At 35.8% G+C, this 19,266-nt stretch overlaps 1 protein-coding gene across 1 annotated transcript in view; it reads left to right on the forward strand.

Moving 5' to 3' along the window:
* The window catches only part of ANKRD62 (ankyrin repeat domain 62), an 88,149-nt gene extending 69,543 nt beyond the window's left edge, over positions 1-18,606 (forward strand). The window contains exons 11-14 of the mRNA XM_073006483.1: positions 3,149-3,362; positions 4,988-5,171; positions 6,336-7,259; positions 8,617-18,606. Coding sequence (XP_072862584.1) covers positions 3,149-3,362; positions 4,988-5,171; positions 6,336-7,259; positions 8,617-8,808 — 1,514 coding nt within the window. The 3' untranslated portion in view covers positions 8,809-18,606. The remainder of the gene's footprint in view (positions 1-3,148; positions 3,363-4,987; positions 5,172-6,335; positions 7,260-8,616) is intronic.
* Positions 18,607-19,266: the final 660 nt, after the last annotated feature.

A 19,266-nucleotide genomic window follows, 5' to 3' on the forward strand; every position in this document is an offset into this window, starting at 1 on the left:
CAAGGTCAAAGTGCTGTCAAATTTGCTGTGTGGTAAGGAACCTTCCTGGATCATAGATGTATTCTTTTTCTCTGTGTCCTCACATGGCAGAAGGGGGTGGAGGGGCTCTCTGGGGTGTGTTGTGTAAGAACACTAATCCCATTCATGAGGGCTTGGCTCTCATGATTTCAGTACCTCGAAAAATCCGCCCTTGTGATTAGGTTTCAGCAGATAAACTTTTGGGAACACAAACATTCAGACCACAGCAGATGGTTTTGTTTTTTATCCCTCTGCTTGCTTTGGGTTTAATTCTCTCATTTTATTTTATTTTTTATTTATTTATTTATTTCCATTTTCTTAGGGGAGAAGTCAGGGTTATTGATTTGAGACTCTTATAATATTGATATTTAGTGCTAAAAATGTGTATTTAAGTGCAGTTGTTGCTGCATTCTATAAACCCCGATACGTTATTTTTTCATTTTTATTCAGTTCAAAATATTTTCTTTTTTCATAGCCTCTTTGAACCAGGGTTTTTTAGACGTGTGTTTCTTAGTTTTCATGTATTTGAGTATTTCTTAGCATTATTTTTGTTATTGGTTTCTAATATCATTGATTTGTGGTCAGGATATGTACTTACATTCTTTTTACTTAATCTTTTTAATGAGATTTATTGTATGGCCTAAAACATTGTCTATTTTGGTAAGTGTTCCATAGGTACTTGAAAGGCATGCTGTTTTTTAAGTCTGCTCTATTCTTGCTAATTTTCTGCCTCCTTGTTCTATCACTTCCTGAGTAAAGGGTATTGAAATCTCAGATTACTTAGAAATTGTCTATTTCCTTTTGTAGTTAGTTCTATCTACTTTGGCCTCATGTATTTTGAATTTCTTATGTTATTAGGGGCATAAACATTTAGGATTATTATATCTTCTTGATTAACTGAAACTTTCATCATTATGACATGACCTTATTTATTGCTGGAAATTGTTTTGCTGTGAAATCTACTTTGATATTAATTGAACCATTTCTTCTCAGTAGTCTTCTGTCAAGTGTTAGCATGTATCTTTTTCTATTCTTGCGGCCGATTTGTCTCTTTACATTTAACATGCATTTCTTATAGACAGCATGTAGTTGGGTATTGCTTTCTTATCAAGTCTGTCAGTCTGCATTTTAATTGAGGCTCGTAGACCAGTTTCATTTATAATGTGATACTCAATATAGTTAAGTTTGTCTGTCATTGTGCTGTTTGATTGCTGTTAGTCTCGCTGCTATTTGTTCCCCTTCTTTTTCCGCTTTCCTTTAGATTAATCAGCTATTTTCTATGATTTAATTTCGTATTTCTTTTTTGGTTTATTATATATAACTCTTTGTTTGCTATCTCAGTGACTTGTTTAGGATTTATAGTATATAATTTTAACCTATCACAGTCTACCTTCAAGTAATGTTATACTACATCATAGATGGTATAAGAAAATGACAATGGTACACTTTTATTTATTTATTTATGTTGTTGTTGTTGTTGTTGTTGAGACGGAGTCTCGCTCTGTCGTCCAGGCTGGAGTGCAGTGGCCGGATCTCAGCTCACTGCAAGCTCCGCCTCCCGGGTTTACGCCATTCTCCTGCCTCAGCCTCCCGAGTAGCTGGGACTACAGGCACCCGCCACCACGCCCGGCTAGTTTTTTTTGTATTTTTTTTTTTAGTAGAGACGGGGTTTCACCGTGTTAGCCAGGATGGTCTCGATCTCCTGACCTCGTGATCCGCCCGTCTCAGCCTTGCAAAGTGTTGGGATTACAGGCTTGAGCCACCGTTTTATTTATTTTTTTGTCCCAGACAGTTCCTTCCTGGATCTGTGGGAATATAGATTTTGCCAAGTTTAGAATGTTTTTGGCCAATTATTTTTCAAATTTCTTTTCTGTCTTTGTTGTTTTCTATTTGGAGATTTATATATTAGTTGCTTGAAGGTTTCTCATGGTTCATCACAACAAATTTATGATTGTGATCTGTGTTTATTTTCTATTGTAGTTTTTACCTCTGACATTGTAATTTGCATTTCTACAGGTGTGGTTTGATTTTTTTTTTAAATACCTTTCATGCCTCCACTTACTGTCTCAAGCTTTATTTGGGGTACAGTGATTTACTTGTAAACAGAATTCTTTTTGTTCTTGCTTCTAGATTCTGGGTAATTTGCCACTCCTGAGGCAAGAGTTTTTGGATTATTTATCATCCTGTGAAGTATGAGTTTTTTGGGCCTGGCTCTTGGGTAATGGACCCTCTTCTGGGCACTTTGTGAACACCAGGCATGGTTTCTCCTAATCTTTTTCTGTTGTGTCCCCCCACCACTCGCCACCCCTTGGTCTTGGGAAGTTTCCTAGCACACATCCATTTTTTAAATTATTCCACTAAATACTTTAGAGGGGACCTCTGCAGATCTCCAGCGTTTGTTTCCTCTGTTGCTGTATCCTCTCCAATGTTCTGTCCTGTGATTTCTTTCTGCTTTTGTTTTACTAGATTCTTAGCGTCACTGCCCCAGCTCAGGGAATCTATATCAGATTTTCTCGCTTTATCATGGCCTGGGAGCTCTGGCAACAAAAGAAGCTCTATCAACAAAAAGGCCTACATTTGTTTCCTGTCTTACAGTGATGACCATCTTCATTATCTGGAGTCCACTGTGTTGAAAATCATTGTTTAATATATTTTGTCTGTGTTGGTTGTTTCAGGGAAGGAGGAAAATCAGCACCCGTTGCTCCCTCTTGGCTGGAAGCAGATTGCAGCAGACTAGCCAGAGTGCTTTGCTTCCTCCTTTGCTCAGCTGCTTCCTTCTCTTTTTTTATTTCTCAATGTAGCCTTCTCTTCCTCAGAGAACTATTCCCTGGGCCAAGTATAGGTCAGATTCTCTTACGTGACTGAAAAACTGTGTATTCTTATAGCATCTATCTGAATTTGTAATTGTCACTTTTTTTCTGTGTTCTTTACTACACTTTAAGCTAAACAAGATCAGACGTGTTGTCTGTTTTATCTGAAGAGCTTTTTAAAATATTTTCCACATTGCAAGCACTTAATAAATACATATCCATTCAGTGTATGAATCAGTGCCATGTTGAAATGCACAGTCCTTTATATTTAAAAACCTACTCATGTATTTTATCTCTATTTTGTTTTCTCCCGGTTACAGATTTTGTTAGCCTATTGAAAATCAAGAATGCAATAGCTGCATGTGAAAGATCAAGAGAACATAAAAAATGTAACTGTGAACAACTTAAAGTAAAATTTCAAAAAATGAAAAATAAGATTAGCATGCTACAAAAGGAACTAACTGAAACAGACAAAACCAAATCACAGTTAGAGCATCAGAATCTGGAATGTAAACAAAAGCTCTGTAATTTCAGGTATCACATTCTAGTTTTAAAGAAATATTTGAACTATTTATACTAAAGATATGTAGGATAATTTTTGTAATAGCTGACTTACCTTCTAGGGTTTACTAGAGAAGAAAACTTAAAATTGTGGGATGTGAAATTTTTGGATAAGATATCACAAGTTCTTAATTGTGAATACTTCTCTAATAATTAATTGCATATTCCTTTAAATCATTATTTTAATGGCTATATAGAATTTTACCCTATGGAAATTTCATTATTTAATAAATTGAAATTGGGGGTTTTAATTTTTTGTATTAATGCTATAAGAAATATCTTATATATCCATAGTTTTCTACATTTCTATTTCTTTACTTTGGATAAATTTTTCAAAATAGAGCTATCTGGTTAGAGTATAGATAGGAGCTTTTTAAAAGAGATCTTTGATTAAATATTACTAAGTTGTTTTTAAGAAAGTTTATAATTTATAATTTGAGTGTGAAATGTATACTTTTCTCCACCCAGAGTAATTATTTTTAAAATTAACCAGTTTTATCTGTTTTTCTTTTCTTTTTTTTTTTTTTTTTGGTCGTTTTGAGACAGTCTTGCTCTGTCACCCAGGTTGGAGTACAGCGGTGAAATCTCGGCTCACTGCAACCTCTGCTTCCGGGTTCAAGTGATTCTTGTGCCTCAGCCTCCCAAGTAGCTGGGATTACAGGCACGCATCACCATGCCTTTCTAATTTTTTTTTAAGTAGAGATGAGGTTTTGCCACTTTGGCCAGACTGGTCTCAAACTCCTGACTGCAAGTTATCCCCTGGCTTTGGCCTCCCAAAGTTCTGGGATTACAGTGTGAGCAACCACGCCGGGCCCAGTTTTACTCTTAATATGCAGTAAATGAAAAGTAAAATGGAAAGTGATTACTGATTAGCTTAGTCAACATCTGTCTGTGCTACAGAGTTTAAATTAATTCAAACTTCTATGCGGAAGGCAGATATTATTCTTTATTGTTTAAATATTAGATGTTGTCTTGTTTGAGAATGGATTTTTAAATTGCTTGTAAAATACATACTAATCAACAGAATAAGTCAAAAGTGTTACCAGAAAAAGAAACATAAAACGTATGGGTAACATCTTAGATTCCTTAGCTTAGTCTTGGATTATTGTCATCTGGAGATATATGTTGCAAGAAGACATCTGAAGGTGCTATCTTACAATGTAAATCATGTTTAGGGACACCTGCAATATTTCAGGAAGATGCAAATTTATTTCTAGTGAAGGTATCAACTTGTTTATAAAAAAAACCTTTTTTTTTAAATTAGCTAACTCTAAATGATTCATCCTGACTGAGGAGTAGTTATTACTGTGTGAAGAAAAGGTAATTTTTAACTTGTAGCTTTACCTAATAATTTTCAACATCCTTTTCCATAATATTTACTAGAATTAATAATAACAGAAGCTAATCAATTAGCAGGATGTTCATTCCTTACTACCTTTCAATTTATATATGTTCTTTGGAAGATATCGAAGTGAGATATTAACATGAAAACTAGAAAGAAAAAATATTCAAGAACATTGGCACTTTATTAGGATAGTAAACCAGCATATGAGTGTTTTGTTTTTAGAGGATTTTAAGATAAGTATATTTAACTACAGCTGTGTCTTACAAGAAGAAGAAGAAGAAAGAAGAAAGGCTGAAGAGTTGTATGAAAAAGATACAGAAGAGTTAAAAATAATGGAAGACCAGTATAGGACACAAACTGAAGTGAAAAAACGACTTCAACTGACTGTCGAATCATTGGAAGTGGAACTGAAGACTGTAAGAAGTAACTCAAATGAGGTAAATTAATGTTTGATAAACTTTTACATTTCTAATATTATTTTATTAATATGACTTAGAATATCCCTTTGACTTTATATATATGATGTAGTTCGAAAACAAACTACAAATTTTATTTCATCTTAAAAATAAATGAAACTTACAACTGCAATTATTTATTATACATCTTGGCTTCAAAGTTATATTTTATTTCAGCTCAAAGACCTTTGGAAAACAATGATAACCCATAATATATACTTAGTGATATTTTGTTGATAAGTAATTTGTTCCTAGTGACATAGTTCAGTGTAGTTTTCCCTATTTCACATTAATTATGGTTTCAAACATTGTGAAAAGGAAATAAAAGTTATCATAATAGTATATGATCTCAGGATTTCCTAAGAAGAGCTTTATAAATTTTTTCTTCTTTGGTGTTTTGAAAGAAAAGGTTTCTATTGTATTTGCATGTCTACCCCATGGAAGTAACTGTGATCTGGTGGAGGAGCACTAGAAGCAGAGTCAGAGGACCTAGGAAAAATCCAGGAACTTGCTTCTATTTTTGACCTTTCCTTGCAGAATTGTGATAACTAAATGAATTTATTGATGTATGCATCCAAAAGTGCTTAGTACAATGCCCAGATCTGTCATTTATCAATACATGTCATTGTTAAAACTGACTCTAAAAATGTAAGAAAAGTAGAATTATCTATAAAATATTCACAGAAAAAATAAACTTAAGGAATTTGGAAAATTTCATCTGTCCAGATATCTGCAGAGCTAAGGCTCTTACTATAGGGAAAGTAAAGGTTAGATGTTAGTGTGTAAACCCAGTTTCTAAATGTAATCATAGTTTTTAATCATTTATGTTTTTGGGTTTGTTGAAATTCAGTAAAAGCCTTTTTAAAAAAAAAAATTCTGAGATTCTTAAGTAATTTCTAGTGGTTTCTTTTTTTTTTTTTTTTTCTTTTATAGATCCATTGTCTTCAAATACATTTTTGAACTTTTGAGAATTTATGCTCTAAAAGGTTTGAGGTTTTGATTCAACTTTTTTTTTCCAGTTGGATATCCAGATGGCAATTCTTTCATTGTATAAATGTAACAGGTTATTACTTACTTGGTTTCAGAAGAAATCATAATATGTCATTTCATTGGGTGCTAGTTGAAAGTTTTCTTTGTTTTATTTAGAGTTCTCATACTCATGAAAAAGAAAGAGACCTGTGGCAGGAAAATCACTTGATGCGGGATGAAATTGCCAGACTCAGGCTGGAAATAGACACAATTAAATATCAGAACCAGGAAACAGAAAAGAAATATTTCAAGGATATTGAAATTATAAAGGAAAACAACGAAGACCTTGAAAAGACTCTAAAGCTGAATGAGGAAACTTTAACAAAAACAATAACCCGTTACAGTAAAGAGCTTAGTGCTCTGATGGATGAGAATACAGTGCTCAATTTGGAGCTAGAGAAGGAAAAACAAAGCACACAAAGACTGAAAACAGAAATGGAATTATACCCTTGTAGACTGGCTGCTGCCCTACATGATCACGATCAATGTCAGTCAGCAAAAAGAGACCAACAGCTTGCTTTCCAGAGCACAGTAAATGAATGGTGTCATTTACAAGAAAATATTAATTCTCACATTCACATTCTTTCTCAGCAACTTTCTGAAGTTGAGAGTACATCCAGTGGCCTGGAAACCGAGCTCCATTATGAAAGAGAGGCTCTCAAAGAAAAGACATTGGCTATAGAACACATGCAAGGAGTCCTAAGCCAAACACAGTGTCGACTGAAGGACATTGAGCACATGTACCAAAATGACCAACCTATTTTTGAAAAATACGTGAGAAAGCAGCAATCTGTAGAGGATGGACTATTTCAACTACAAAGCCGAAATCTGTTGTATCAACAGCAGTGTAATGATGCTCACAAGAAAGCTGACAATCAGGAAAAAACAATAATTAATATCCGAGCCAAATGTGAAGATACTGTAGAAAAACTTCAAGCTGAGTGTAGAAAGCTAGAAGAGAACAATAAGGAGTTGATGAAGGAATGCACTCTTTTAAAAGAAAGACAATGCCAATATGAAAAAGAGAAAGAAGAAGGAGAAGTAAGTATCAAGAAAAATAAGTATTTTTCAATCTTTTTGAAGTAAAATTTAAAGTATATTTGGTTATGGCTAAACACTGAATCAAGTTGAATACTAAAATACATACATGATCAACAGTTCTGCTATATCACCTTAGAAACATAACTTGTTTCCAGCAAATAAAAGTTAGAGCTAGGAGATGCTTTCCTTTGAGTAAAGACAATGTGACTCTTAGGAAAATTTAAGCATTTCAGTTACAAAATATTAATATAGACTAACATTTATAATGTAGTCTTAGACTGTTGAAATAATTTTAATGTCTGTGTGTTGCCACATTTTAGGATTATAAAGCAGATATAAAGAAATATTCATACCTAAAGTGTTATTTTGAAATTGATTCAATTAATTGGATTACTTTCACAGTTAATTCCACATTTCCCAGATGAACTAAAGTGTATTTCCTATTTTATAATTATTCTTCCTCAATAGCTTTTAATGTATCTTACTTGATATAATTTTATTTTTATTCATGTCAATTTGACTTAAATCTGAAAATAATTCAGTCTCAAATTATGTATTGATACAACCATTCCGTTCTTTAAAGACATCTTTCTTACATTATAGTGTGGGGAAAATGTGGTAAATGTTAGCCAAACCATATTTGATTTAATCTTCCCACTGGTATTTATAACTTACTTTCAATTTTTCAGTCATAATATGGTCATTTTTATTTCAAGGCTCAGTGACTCTCATTTGGATATAATGTTGTCCAGTACAAAGATAAGCTTAGCTGTCTATGATTTATTGGTTTCACATTGGATCCTCATTGTTAGACTAATGAGGGCTGGTAGGAATGGTGGGAGTAGGGAAGAGAGACACAGCGGCTGAGGTCAGGGAGGGAAGTGGAAGCCAGGTTACCTAGAGCCTCTAAGGCCATTGGCATGTTACTTTTCTTCTGAGATGGAAATCTATTGGAATGATTTGAGCTGGTGACTGAATATGTGAGGAACTCTGAGGTTGGTTTGAGCTTCTTCTTATAAAAAAGAGGGAAAACATTGCACAGTGTAAAATTCACTACCACCAGTCCCAACCACATGCCTGTTTCTTTTTGAGACCTCAGAAGGTTTTTAAGCATTGCACATTCATCAGTGGACTGAATCTGTTGTATGAGTAACACAGCACCAGTTTGGCACAAAGATAACACCTTCTTTGTCCTTAACTGGATTCAGAAATAAATATGAATGTGTACACATGAAGAAGAAGAATCAATGTGTGTGTTGATATTTCTCAAAATGTATACATTAGAGTTAAATACTATTAACAAAATTTAATAATAAGGTGATATGTAAAATCAGTAACAAAAATAACATCTTACCAGGTAGTCATGAGACAGCTTCAGCGAGAAGTGGGGGATACCCTGAACAAACAGTCACTGTCAGAAGCTATGCTAGAGATTTCATCACAATGTCACCATAATTTAGAAGATGAGACACGAGATTCAAAAAAGAAATTAGACCAGCTGAGAAGTCAAGTATGTATGAAACTTAGCATGTCAACAGTTACTCTGTAGCTGGTTAAATAATATCAAGTGTTTCAGGACACTAGTTTCAGTGGAGAGCTTTCTTTTGTATTTTCATTATAATTAATTTTGTTAAAATTTGATTATAATACACCCATTTCTCAATCTCTGCCATGTTTTATAATTACAAATATTTTTCTTAGTATTTCCCCTTATGAAAGTTGAGAATTACACATCATTTCTCACAGAAGATTAGAGAATTATTTTTTCTTTTTACAGTATATTTTTAGTGATTTTTTTCATTGCCACGTGGAGACAAGCCAGGTTAATTCAGTGGATAATGTCTAATGGAATGTTTCAGAAAATTTTCTTTTTTTAATCTCTACTTTTCTGTGTGAATAAAGACTTGTGCTTACTTATTTCATGGTTTCTGGTTAACTTGTACAGAAAGGCCATTCTACAGAATAAATTAGTATTTTGATGAAAATCCCTACTTTATATTGGGCTGTAGTCATAGTCATAGAACTTTGGACAGTTAGCATTTGCCAACATGTATGTGTCTACTTTCTCTTGTTTAAAAAAATAAAAACACAAAAATTTACAAATGGGGTTGTAGGAGGTCAGCAAAGGGTAGGTTTGAGATGTTTGGGTGGGTCAAGTGGGCATTTTGACAACATGGCTTCTCCTTTGGCATGTTCAATGGACATTGCTGCAGTTTAAGATGACACTTTTAAATAAATTATCTCCTAATGATGACGTGAGCCCTGCCACTCAATAGGAGAATCAACGGAACCTGTAGGATCTTACCTGAAATTTATCTTGTCTATTTTAATTATTTTTCTGTTTATTTTAAAATTTTCTTGTGGTTTCCCTGGAAAGGAAAGATGGTGCTTAGTTTTAAATGTTAAAAATGGGCCAGATGCCGTGGCTCACGCCTGTAATCCAAGCACTTTGGGAGGCTGAGGCGGGTGGATCACCTGAGGTCAGGAGTTTGAGACCATCCTGGCCAACATGGTGAAACCCTGTCTCTACTAAAAAATATATACAAAAATTAGCTGGGCATGGTGGTGGCGCATGCCTGTAGTCCCAGCTACTCGGGAGGCTGAGGCAGGAGAATCGCTTGAACCCTGTGGGTGGAGATTGCGGTGAGCCAAGATGGTGCCTGAGTGAGACTGCGTCTCAAAAAAAAAGTGCAAGTTTTCTTGCTATAACAAAATTAAATGGATATAGACAAAAAAGAAATGAAATTATAGTTGATATAGTGGTGTTTGGAATTGAAAAATATAAATGCTTACTATAAAGTAATTTCCTATATTTCCCCATTTTACCCATTTTGTAAATGTGAGTATTTGATGAAATATAAATTATAAAAGAAAAATACTGTGTTTTAATCGTAGAGCATAGGTCAGTAAACTTTTCTGTAAAGGGCCAGGTAATATTATTTGAGACTTTGTGAGCCATAAGATCCTTGTTGTAACAGCTCAACACTACAGTTACAGCACAAAAGTAGCCATAAACAATATGCAGACTGAAGGGGTGTGGCTGCGTTCCAGTAAAATTTAGTTAAAACAGGTAATAGGTTGATTTGTCCTAGATGATCATTTTTTAATAAAATAGATTGTGATAGTCTAAAACAGTATTTTATATATAACCATATTTTGTTCATTCATTCACCTATTGATGGGCATTTGGGTTATTTCCACACCTAAAGGTTGTTTTTAATTCTTTGTTTTAGTTGCAAGAAATGCAGGATCAACACACAGAGACTCTAAGATGTGCTGAGGAGATGCCAGACCACGTGCAAAAGTACAATTTAAAGCAGCATACAAAATATCTTGAGTATTTATAAAGCAAATGAGTAGTGTAGTATGAGAATTATATCAGTTAAGATAATAAGTATGTCTGTGTGAAGCCAAGGAAAAATTTCAGCTTTAAGCTATTTTGAAATGCATAAATTTTCTACATTATTTTTAATTTTACACATCATCCACAAAACAAAGGTGAAAAATAACAACAGTTGCTCAATTTTCTACTTTTCAAATAGCTCAGAATTTATGTAATTATTCCTTCAGATGTTTGTTCACAATTTATATGATTTTTTAAAAAATTATGTCTGACAATAATTATTTTAAAATATATATTTTAGGCTTAAAATAGAAAATGCCATGTTAAAAATTAGAATGAAAAAGCGAGCGAACAAAATTGAGCAGCTTCAGAAAATTTTGGTAAGTTCAAGTTCGATAAGTCAATCTCTTATTTTCTGTCACACTGAAAAGGAATTTTATTTTTCTCATAGGACAGATTGAATATCCCTTGTCCAAAATGTTTGGGAGGACCAAAAGTGGATTTTTTCAGATTTTGGAATATTTGTATACACCTAATGAAATACCTTAGGGATGGTACCCATGTGTAAATGCAAAATACATTTATGTTTCATATACACCTTATGCACATAGCCTGAAGATAATTCTACATAATGATTTTCTTTTTTTTTTGCCCGGGGTGGGGGTGCAGTGGGGCACAGAGTCTTGATCTGTCACCCAGACTGGAGTGAAATGGTATGATCTCAACTCACTGCAACCTCCGCCTCCCAGGTTCAAGCAAATCTCCTGCCCCAGCTTCCCAAGTAACCGGGACTACAGGTGCGTGCAGCCACACCAGGCTAATTTCTGTATTTTTAGTGGAGACAGTTTCACCACGTTGGCCAGGCTCGTCTCGAACTTCTGACCTCAGGTGATCCACTCGCCTCAGCTTCCCAAAGTGCTGGGATTACAGGCGTGAGCCATCACATCTGGCCTGTACAATGTTTTACAAAAATGTTTTGCATGTAACAAAGTTTTAACTGTGTTTCCATCACAGCCTGTCACATGAGGTCAGGTGTGGACCTTTCCAGTTGTGGTATCATGCATGTGCTCAAAAAGTTTCAGATTGTAGAGCATTTTGGATTTCAGATTTTCAAGTTAGGAATGATCAACCCAGATTAGAGATGCTCCTTGACTTACAAAAGGACTACATGATAATGTCTCTTGTTTAACTTAAACATTATTAATACTTTTTCAGATGCAACAGGTGTGCAAGAAAACATAACTGCAGAAGTAGATGAAGGTATGTTGCCAAAAATTATGAATTAAATTTAAATCATGGATTTCTGAAGTAAATGTAAATAGTGAATGGGTTGCTTGGTTAACAAATACCCCATTAAATACTTATACACATTACTGAAAGATGTGACAACATAAACATTCATAATGAAAAGTATACTTAGGCCTCATTAGTTTATCATCTTCCATAGCTTTTAAAAAAATCTTAAGTCTGTGTGTATCCCTTTTTTTCCCTGGCTCTACACTTGTTCCATCTCTGTGGAACTGTCAGCTTGCACACTGCAACTGTTCTCAGAAAACAAAGGTATCATCAGCTTCTCAAGGTTATGGTAGCGATTTAAGGCCAAGAGATGCTAGACCCATGTATCAAGCAAGTACAGTTCATAAGCAGTCACTTGACCAGTCATATTATATGAGAGAGAGAGAGAGTGAGAGAGAGAGAGAGAGAGAGAGAGAGAGAGAGAGATTGTGTGTGTGTGTGTGTGTGTGTGTGTGTGTGTGTGTGTGTGTGCGCGCGCGCGCGCGTTTTATGTATACCTGGTTTCTGGACTCTGTTCTGTTCTGTTGATCTCTTTATATTTATGCCAAAATCACACTGTTACAATTTTTGTAGCTTTGTAATAATTCTTCAAACTGGATTGTATTTTCCTCTAAATTCATTCTTTTGTTTTTTTCAGAGTTATTGTGCATTTCTGTGTCGTCTACATGCCATGTGAGTCTTAAAACCAATTGTCAATTTCTACAAAATACCTGCTTGGATTTGGGCTGCGATTACATTACGTCATGAGAAAGAATGAACATCTTAACAATGTTGAGTCTCTCAACCCGTGAATAAGGTATTTTCTTAGATCTTCTTTGATTTTTCTCAACAATACTTTTTAGTTATCATTGTACAGATATTTTGCATAGTGTGTCAGATATATTCCCAAGAATTTTATTTTAATGCTATTATAAATAGTATTATTTTTAAAGTTTCAATTCCTAGCTGTTTATTTCTAACATATAGAATTATAAGTGATTTTTGTATATTGATCATGTATCCTGCAATGTGGCAAAACTCACTGGTGTCAGTAACATTATAATTGATTTCACTTGGTTTTCCACATAGATGATTATGTCTGCGAATAAAGACCGTTTTACGTATTTCTTTTCAGTCTAGATGCTTTTTATTTTCCTCCATTTCTCTCTTTCTCCCTTCCTTTCTTCCTTCCTTTCTTCCTTCCTTCCTTTCTTCCTTCCTTTCTTCCTTCCTTCCTTTCTTCCTCCCTTCCTTTCTTCCTTCCTTCCTTTCTTCCTTCTCCCAACTCCCTTTTAAAAAGTGGTTACGGTGCCTCAAATCTGCAGTACAGTGTTGAATAGAAGTGGTAGGAGCTGACACGCCTGTCTTATTCTCAATCTTAGGGGAAAGCATTCAGTCTTTCATCATTACGTAGGATGTTAGCATTAGGTATTTTAAAGATGCCCTTTGACATGTCAAGGAAATTCTCTTGTATCCCCAGTTTGCTGAGATTTTTTTTTTTAATGAAAAATGTTCAGTTTTCTCAAATGCTTTTTCTGCATCTAATACATAATCATATGGTTTATTATGTTGTTAATATAATTAAAGGATTAATTGATTTGGGGGAGAAAGTTAAGTTGATATTTAATTTAAAATAATTTTTAAATGTAGTTTTTTCTTGAATTTTTTAGCTTAAATCTTGTATTCTGTCTAAAATGCTCTAAACTTTGTCAATTCTTTTTGAAAGTTCTGGTGAAATATACATAACATAAAATTTCGCGTTTTAACAATTTTTGACTCCATAGTTCAGTGGCATTAAGTACATTCACAATGTCATACAACAATCACTATCCATTTCTATAAGTTTTTCATCATCCCTAACAGAAATTCTGTACCCATTAAACATCTTCCCATAATCCCTCTCTTCATCCCTCGTAACCTCTATTCTACTTTCTGTCTCTATGAATTTACCTATGCCAGGTATATTATATAACTGAAATCATAAAACATTGGCTTTTTCTGTCTGGGTTATTTCACTTAGCATAATGTTTTCAAGGCTCATCTATATTGTACAGCATGTATCGGTAGTTTATTTCCTCTTATTTGCAATTTTCTATTGCAGAGAAATACCACATTTTATTTAACAGTTGATGGACATTTGGATTGTTTCCAGGTTTTAACTATTATGAATAATGTACTGTGGACACATATGTGGACATATGTTCCTCTTGGGTGAATACTCGAGTGGGAATCGAGGTCAAATGGTAACTGTGTTTAATCTCAAGGAACTGTCAGGCTGCTATTCAACACAGCTGTACAATTTTACATTTCCACCAGCAGTGTATGAGGGTTCCAGTTTCTCCACATCTTTTCCAGTATTTATTTTTCATCTTTTTTATTATAGGCATTCTAGAGCTGTGAAGTGGTACCTCACTGGTTTTGATTTGCCTTTCCCTTTGATGTTGAGCATCTTGTCTTGTGGTTACTGGACATTGTCTATGTTCTTGGATGAAAAACCTGGTCATTATCCTCCTTTGACCATGTTTTAATTGATGCCTTTTTGTTATTGATTTGTAAGAGTTCTTTATATATTCTGAACATGAATTTTTTTTTACACTTTTTTCATAAACTTTGTTCTAAATTTTGTATTCTTCATTGTTTGTGTGTTTTAAAATTTTGTTTTATCAGGCTCTTTTCTCAAGAATTTACCATATATATTAGTATCATATTTCTATATTCCAGTCTTGTTTTCATGATTTGCTTCCTTACCCCAAAGAAAAAGATATACTCTCATTATCCAAATAATTTCCCGCTTTACTCACACCCACTATTTTTCTATAATCCACATTCTGTCTCCTGGGGCAAAAGACTGGGATTTATCTTACTGAGGGAACTTCCTTTATATTGTTCAGGAGTAGCTTTAATGAAGTTTTACATAGTTGGAGACATCAGGAGAAAGCATGTATGTCACTGCTTTCCTCAGGAGCACTGGCTCACGTGCCTTGAAAGGATTTAGCTCACATACCTTCAATAAATGGCCTAAGATACTAACAGATGCCATGTCATTAAGCTTCACATTTACTTATAAAGAAGAAGATAATTTAGAATTTACATGTCAAAATCTATTACAAAGATGGCACATATTTGACTAAAACTCCAGTGTTTGTCGCTGTTGACATAACTATAGTCACTGCCTTTCTTATCTGTTTTCCCCTTTTAACATTTTTTTACATTTTTATTTGACAAATGCATATTTTTATAATCATGCTTCCAAGTGTCACTCTGATATATACTTCAAGTGATCATACACAGAATTGTGGAGTTTGTTGAGGGGACTCATCCCATGAATGGGAAATCTCATAACCTGAGCAGATGTCTCTGGAAACAGTGAGGAGGAAAGAAACTTTCTTTTCCTTTGATACAGAGACTCCCCCCATTATTTCAGCGCACACTATCTGAACCACAAATCAACATCAGTTTTTCAACACAAAAAGAAAAATACTCAAAGCAATTGTGAGGGGAATCATCTTTCTGAAGGTCAGTTATTTTAGGGGAAACACTCAGCATATACTAGATGAATGAAAAAATGTCACTAATGAGAAACACATACCATCCCCCAGCCCCAACGGCATTTCTGTTTACCCGCTGACAAGACCTTCTGTTTTCTCACAAGTGTTGAGTAGAAACACTGCCAACTCTTCACCTTGATCTGGCTCATGCCCACAGTCAGGAGATGTTGACTTATTTGGTGCCTGGGAAATTTTACATCCATTGGTCCATGTTTGCCTGTCAGAAAGGTTGATATGTCAGTGTTCAGTGAGCTCATCTGATCTCTCTCCTCTGGACTCTGCACAGGAGAGAGGTGGAAGGCAGGTGAAGACCTTCCCTGCACTGGGTTGATGAAATTTTTCTTTGTTCAGGTTCCAAAGTCAAGACTGGGAGAAATATTTGAAAACCTTTTTTTGGTCAAGGCATTAAGCCATATTTCCCAAATCAGCTTTACCAGGAATGATGTCTTTGAATATTGATATAATCTCTTGTTTTTATTTCCAAGTTGGTTTATAACTGAAAGGGGAGAGATTTGTTATCAAATCACAACCCTAATTCACCAACACCCATGAATCCATTTTAATGGAATTCAGATCTCTAAGAAGCAGATATAAAATATTTATTCCTGTCTAACTGTGATTATTATACTTCCGGCTGTGTTGCTGCCCGTAAGTAGAGTCTATGTGCTGGTTCACGCATGTCCAGGGTTCCAGATCATTACATTTCCATCAGGATGTAGATCCCAAGAACTCCAGAGAGCACCAAGCAGAGGATGAAACAGGCAATTATTTGCAGACCCTGCAGGTAAGAAGGTGGATGCACCTCTTGGTGCCAGAAAGCGCCATGAAGTGCCAGAAAGTAATGACCAGATTAAGTAATGACCAGAAATTCAAAACACGAGCCACAAGAAATTTGTCTTGTTTTTGCTTTTGTTGACTGTGCTGTCAGTGTCATATTAAAAACGATATTGCTTAGACCAATGTCATGGAGCTTTAGCCCTATGTTTTCTTCCAGTAGTTTTCCAGTTCAAGTGTTGTATTTAAGTCTTTATTTGGAGTTAATTTTTTAATATGATGTAAGTTAAGGGTCTGATTTTATTTTTCTGGTGGATATTCCATTTTTGCAACACCATTTATCGAAGAGACTGTCTCTTCATCATTGTGTGTTCTTGGCATCTTTGTTAAAAATAAGTTGACTGTAAGCATGTGGGTTTATTTCTGGGTTTTCCATTCTGTTCATTTAGCCAATGTGTCCATTTATATGCCAGTACAATGCTATTTGGATTACAATTGTATTATAATATGTATTGAAATCAGGTAGTAGGGTGTCTCCAGCTTTGTTCTTTTTGCTCAAGATTCTTTTGGCTAGTTGGGAGTCTTTGTTTCATACAAATGTCAAAATTTTGTTTTCGTTGCTGTAAAAGAATGACATTGGAGGCCAGGTATGGTGGCTAACACCTGTAATCCCAGCACTTTAGGAGGCCAAGGTGGGCAGATCATGAGGTCAAGAGATCGAGACCATCCTGGCCAACATGATGAAACTATGTCTGTACTAAAAATACAAAAATTAGCTGGGTGTGGTGGCAGTAGTCCCAGCTATTCGGGAGGCTGAGGCAGGGGAATCACTTGAACCGGGGAGGCGGAGGTTGCAGTGAGCTGAGATCACGCCACTGCACTCCAGCATGGTGACAGAGCGAGACTTCGTCTCAAGAAAAAGAAAAAAAAGAATGACATTGGAATTTTGATAGTGATTGCATTAAATATGTTACCTTTTGTACATTTTCACAATATCGATTCTTCCAGTTCATGAACATAGAATATCTTTTTATTTTGTTTTTAAACTGTAGTGCATTGGTTTTTTATAGGTTTTTCATATAGAGGGCTTTTTATCTTTTTATAAAAGATAAAATGATTAAATTTACACCTAAGTATTTAATTTTTTGTTGCTATTGTACTTGGGATTGTTTTCTAAAATTTCATCAGATAGTTTGTTTATTGGTATATAGAAACACTGTTTACTTTTGTTAGCTTATTTTGGTATCCTTCAACTTTACTGAATTCATGCATCAGTTATCCCTAGTGTTGGAAGAGGGGCCTGGATGGACATAATTGGATCATGGGGGTGGATTTCTCCCTTGCTGTTACTTGTGATAGTTCTCATGAGATCTGGTTGTTTGCAAAAGTGTGTAGCACCTCCCCCTTCTTTCTGTTTTCCCCCTACTCCAGTCATGTAAGTCGTACTTTCTTCCTCTTTGCCTTCTGCCATAATTGTAAGATCTAGCCTCCCCAGCCATGCTTACAGCCTGCTGAAACCATGAGCCAATTAAACCTCTTTTCTTTATAAATTACCTAGTTTGGGTATTTGATTTTAGCAGTGCAAGAACAAACTAATAGTTTCAAAATGTAGAGAGTGGCTTAGTGGATAACATAAAACAATACTCAATATATGCTGCATACAACAGACTCACTTAATACTAAATGATGTTCATGAGTGAAAGTGAAGAAATAGAAAAAGTTATTTCATGCAAATGAAAAGAAAAGCAGAGAACAGAGGTAGCTATGTTTATCTCAGACAAAATAGATGTTAGGTCACAAACTGTAAAAAGACGATGATGAATGTCATTATACAGTCATAAAAGGGTCTATTCAGCCACAGGATATAACAGTTGTAAATATATATGTACCCAACAGCAGAGCATCTCAACATATAAAGCAAACATTAAGTGATCTGAAGGGAGACATACACTGCCACACAGTAATACTAGAGAAATTCAGTGCCCCATTTTCAACACTGGACAGATAATCCAGACCAAAAATCAATGAGGAAACACGGAGCTGAAACTACACTTCAGACCAGATGAATTTAACAAACATATGTAGAACATACCATCCAAAAGAAACATATTGTTTTCATGTGCACACATAGCATTATCCAGGATAGATCTATATGCTAGACCACAAAACAAGTAATAAGAAATTTGACACTGGGGGGCGGAGCAAGATGGCCGAATAGGAACAGCTCCAGTCTCCAACTCCCAGCGCGAGCGACACAGAAGACCGGTGATTTCTGCATTTTCAACTGAGGTACTGGGTTCATCTCACTGGGGAGTGCCAGACGATCGGTGCTGGTCAGCTGCTGCAGCCCGACCAGCGAGAGCTGAAGCAGGGCGAGGCATTGCCTCACCTGGAAAGCGCAAGGGGGAAGGGAATCCCTTTTCCTAGCCAGGGGAACTGAGACACACAACACCTGGAAAATTGGGTAACTCCCACCCCAATACTGCGCTTTAAGCAAACCGGCACACCAGGAGATCATATCCCACACCTGGCCGGGAGGGTCCCACACCCAGAGAGCCTCCCTCATTGCTAGCACAGCAGTCTGTGATCTACCAGCAAGGCAGCAGCGAGGCTGGGGGAGGGGCGCCCGCCATTGCTGAGGCTTAAGTACGTAAACAAAGCTGCTGGGAAGCTCGAACTGGGTGGAGCTCACAGCAGCTCAAGGAAACCTGCCTGTCTCTGTAGACTCCACCTCTGGGGACAGGGCACAGTAAACAATAACAAACGCAGCAGCTCTGCAGAAGCAAACGACTCTGTCTGACAGCTTTGAAGAGAGCAGTGGATCTCCCAACACGGAGGTTGAGATCTGAGAAGGGACAGACTCCCTGCTCAAGCGGGTCCCTGATCCCTGAGTAGCCTAACTGGGAGACATCCCCCACTAGGGGCAGTCTGACACCCCACACCTCACAGGGTGGAGTACACCCCTGAGAGGAAGCTTCCAAAGCAAGAATCAGACAGGTACACTCGCTGTTCAGAAATATACTATCTTCTGCAGCCTCTGCTGATGATACCCAGGCAAACAGGGTCT

This window comes from Chlorocebus sabaeus, chromosome 18, assembly GCF_047675955.1.
Source record: "Chlorocebus sabaeus isolate Y175 chromosome 18, mChlSab1.0.hap1, whole genome shotgun sequence".
NCBI lineage: Eukaryota > Metazoa > Chordata > Mammalia > Primates > Cercopithecidae > Chlorocebus > Chlorocebus sabaeus.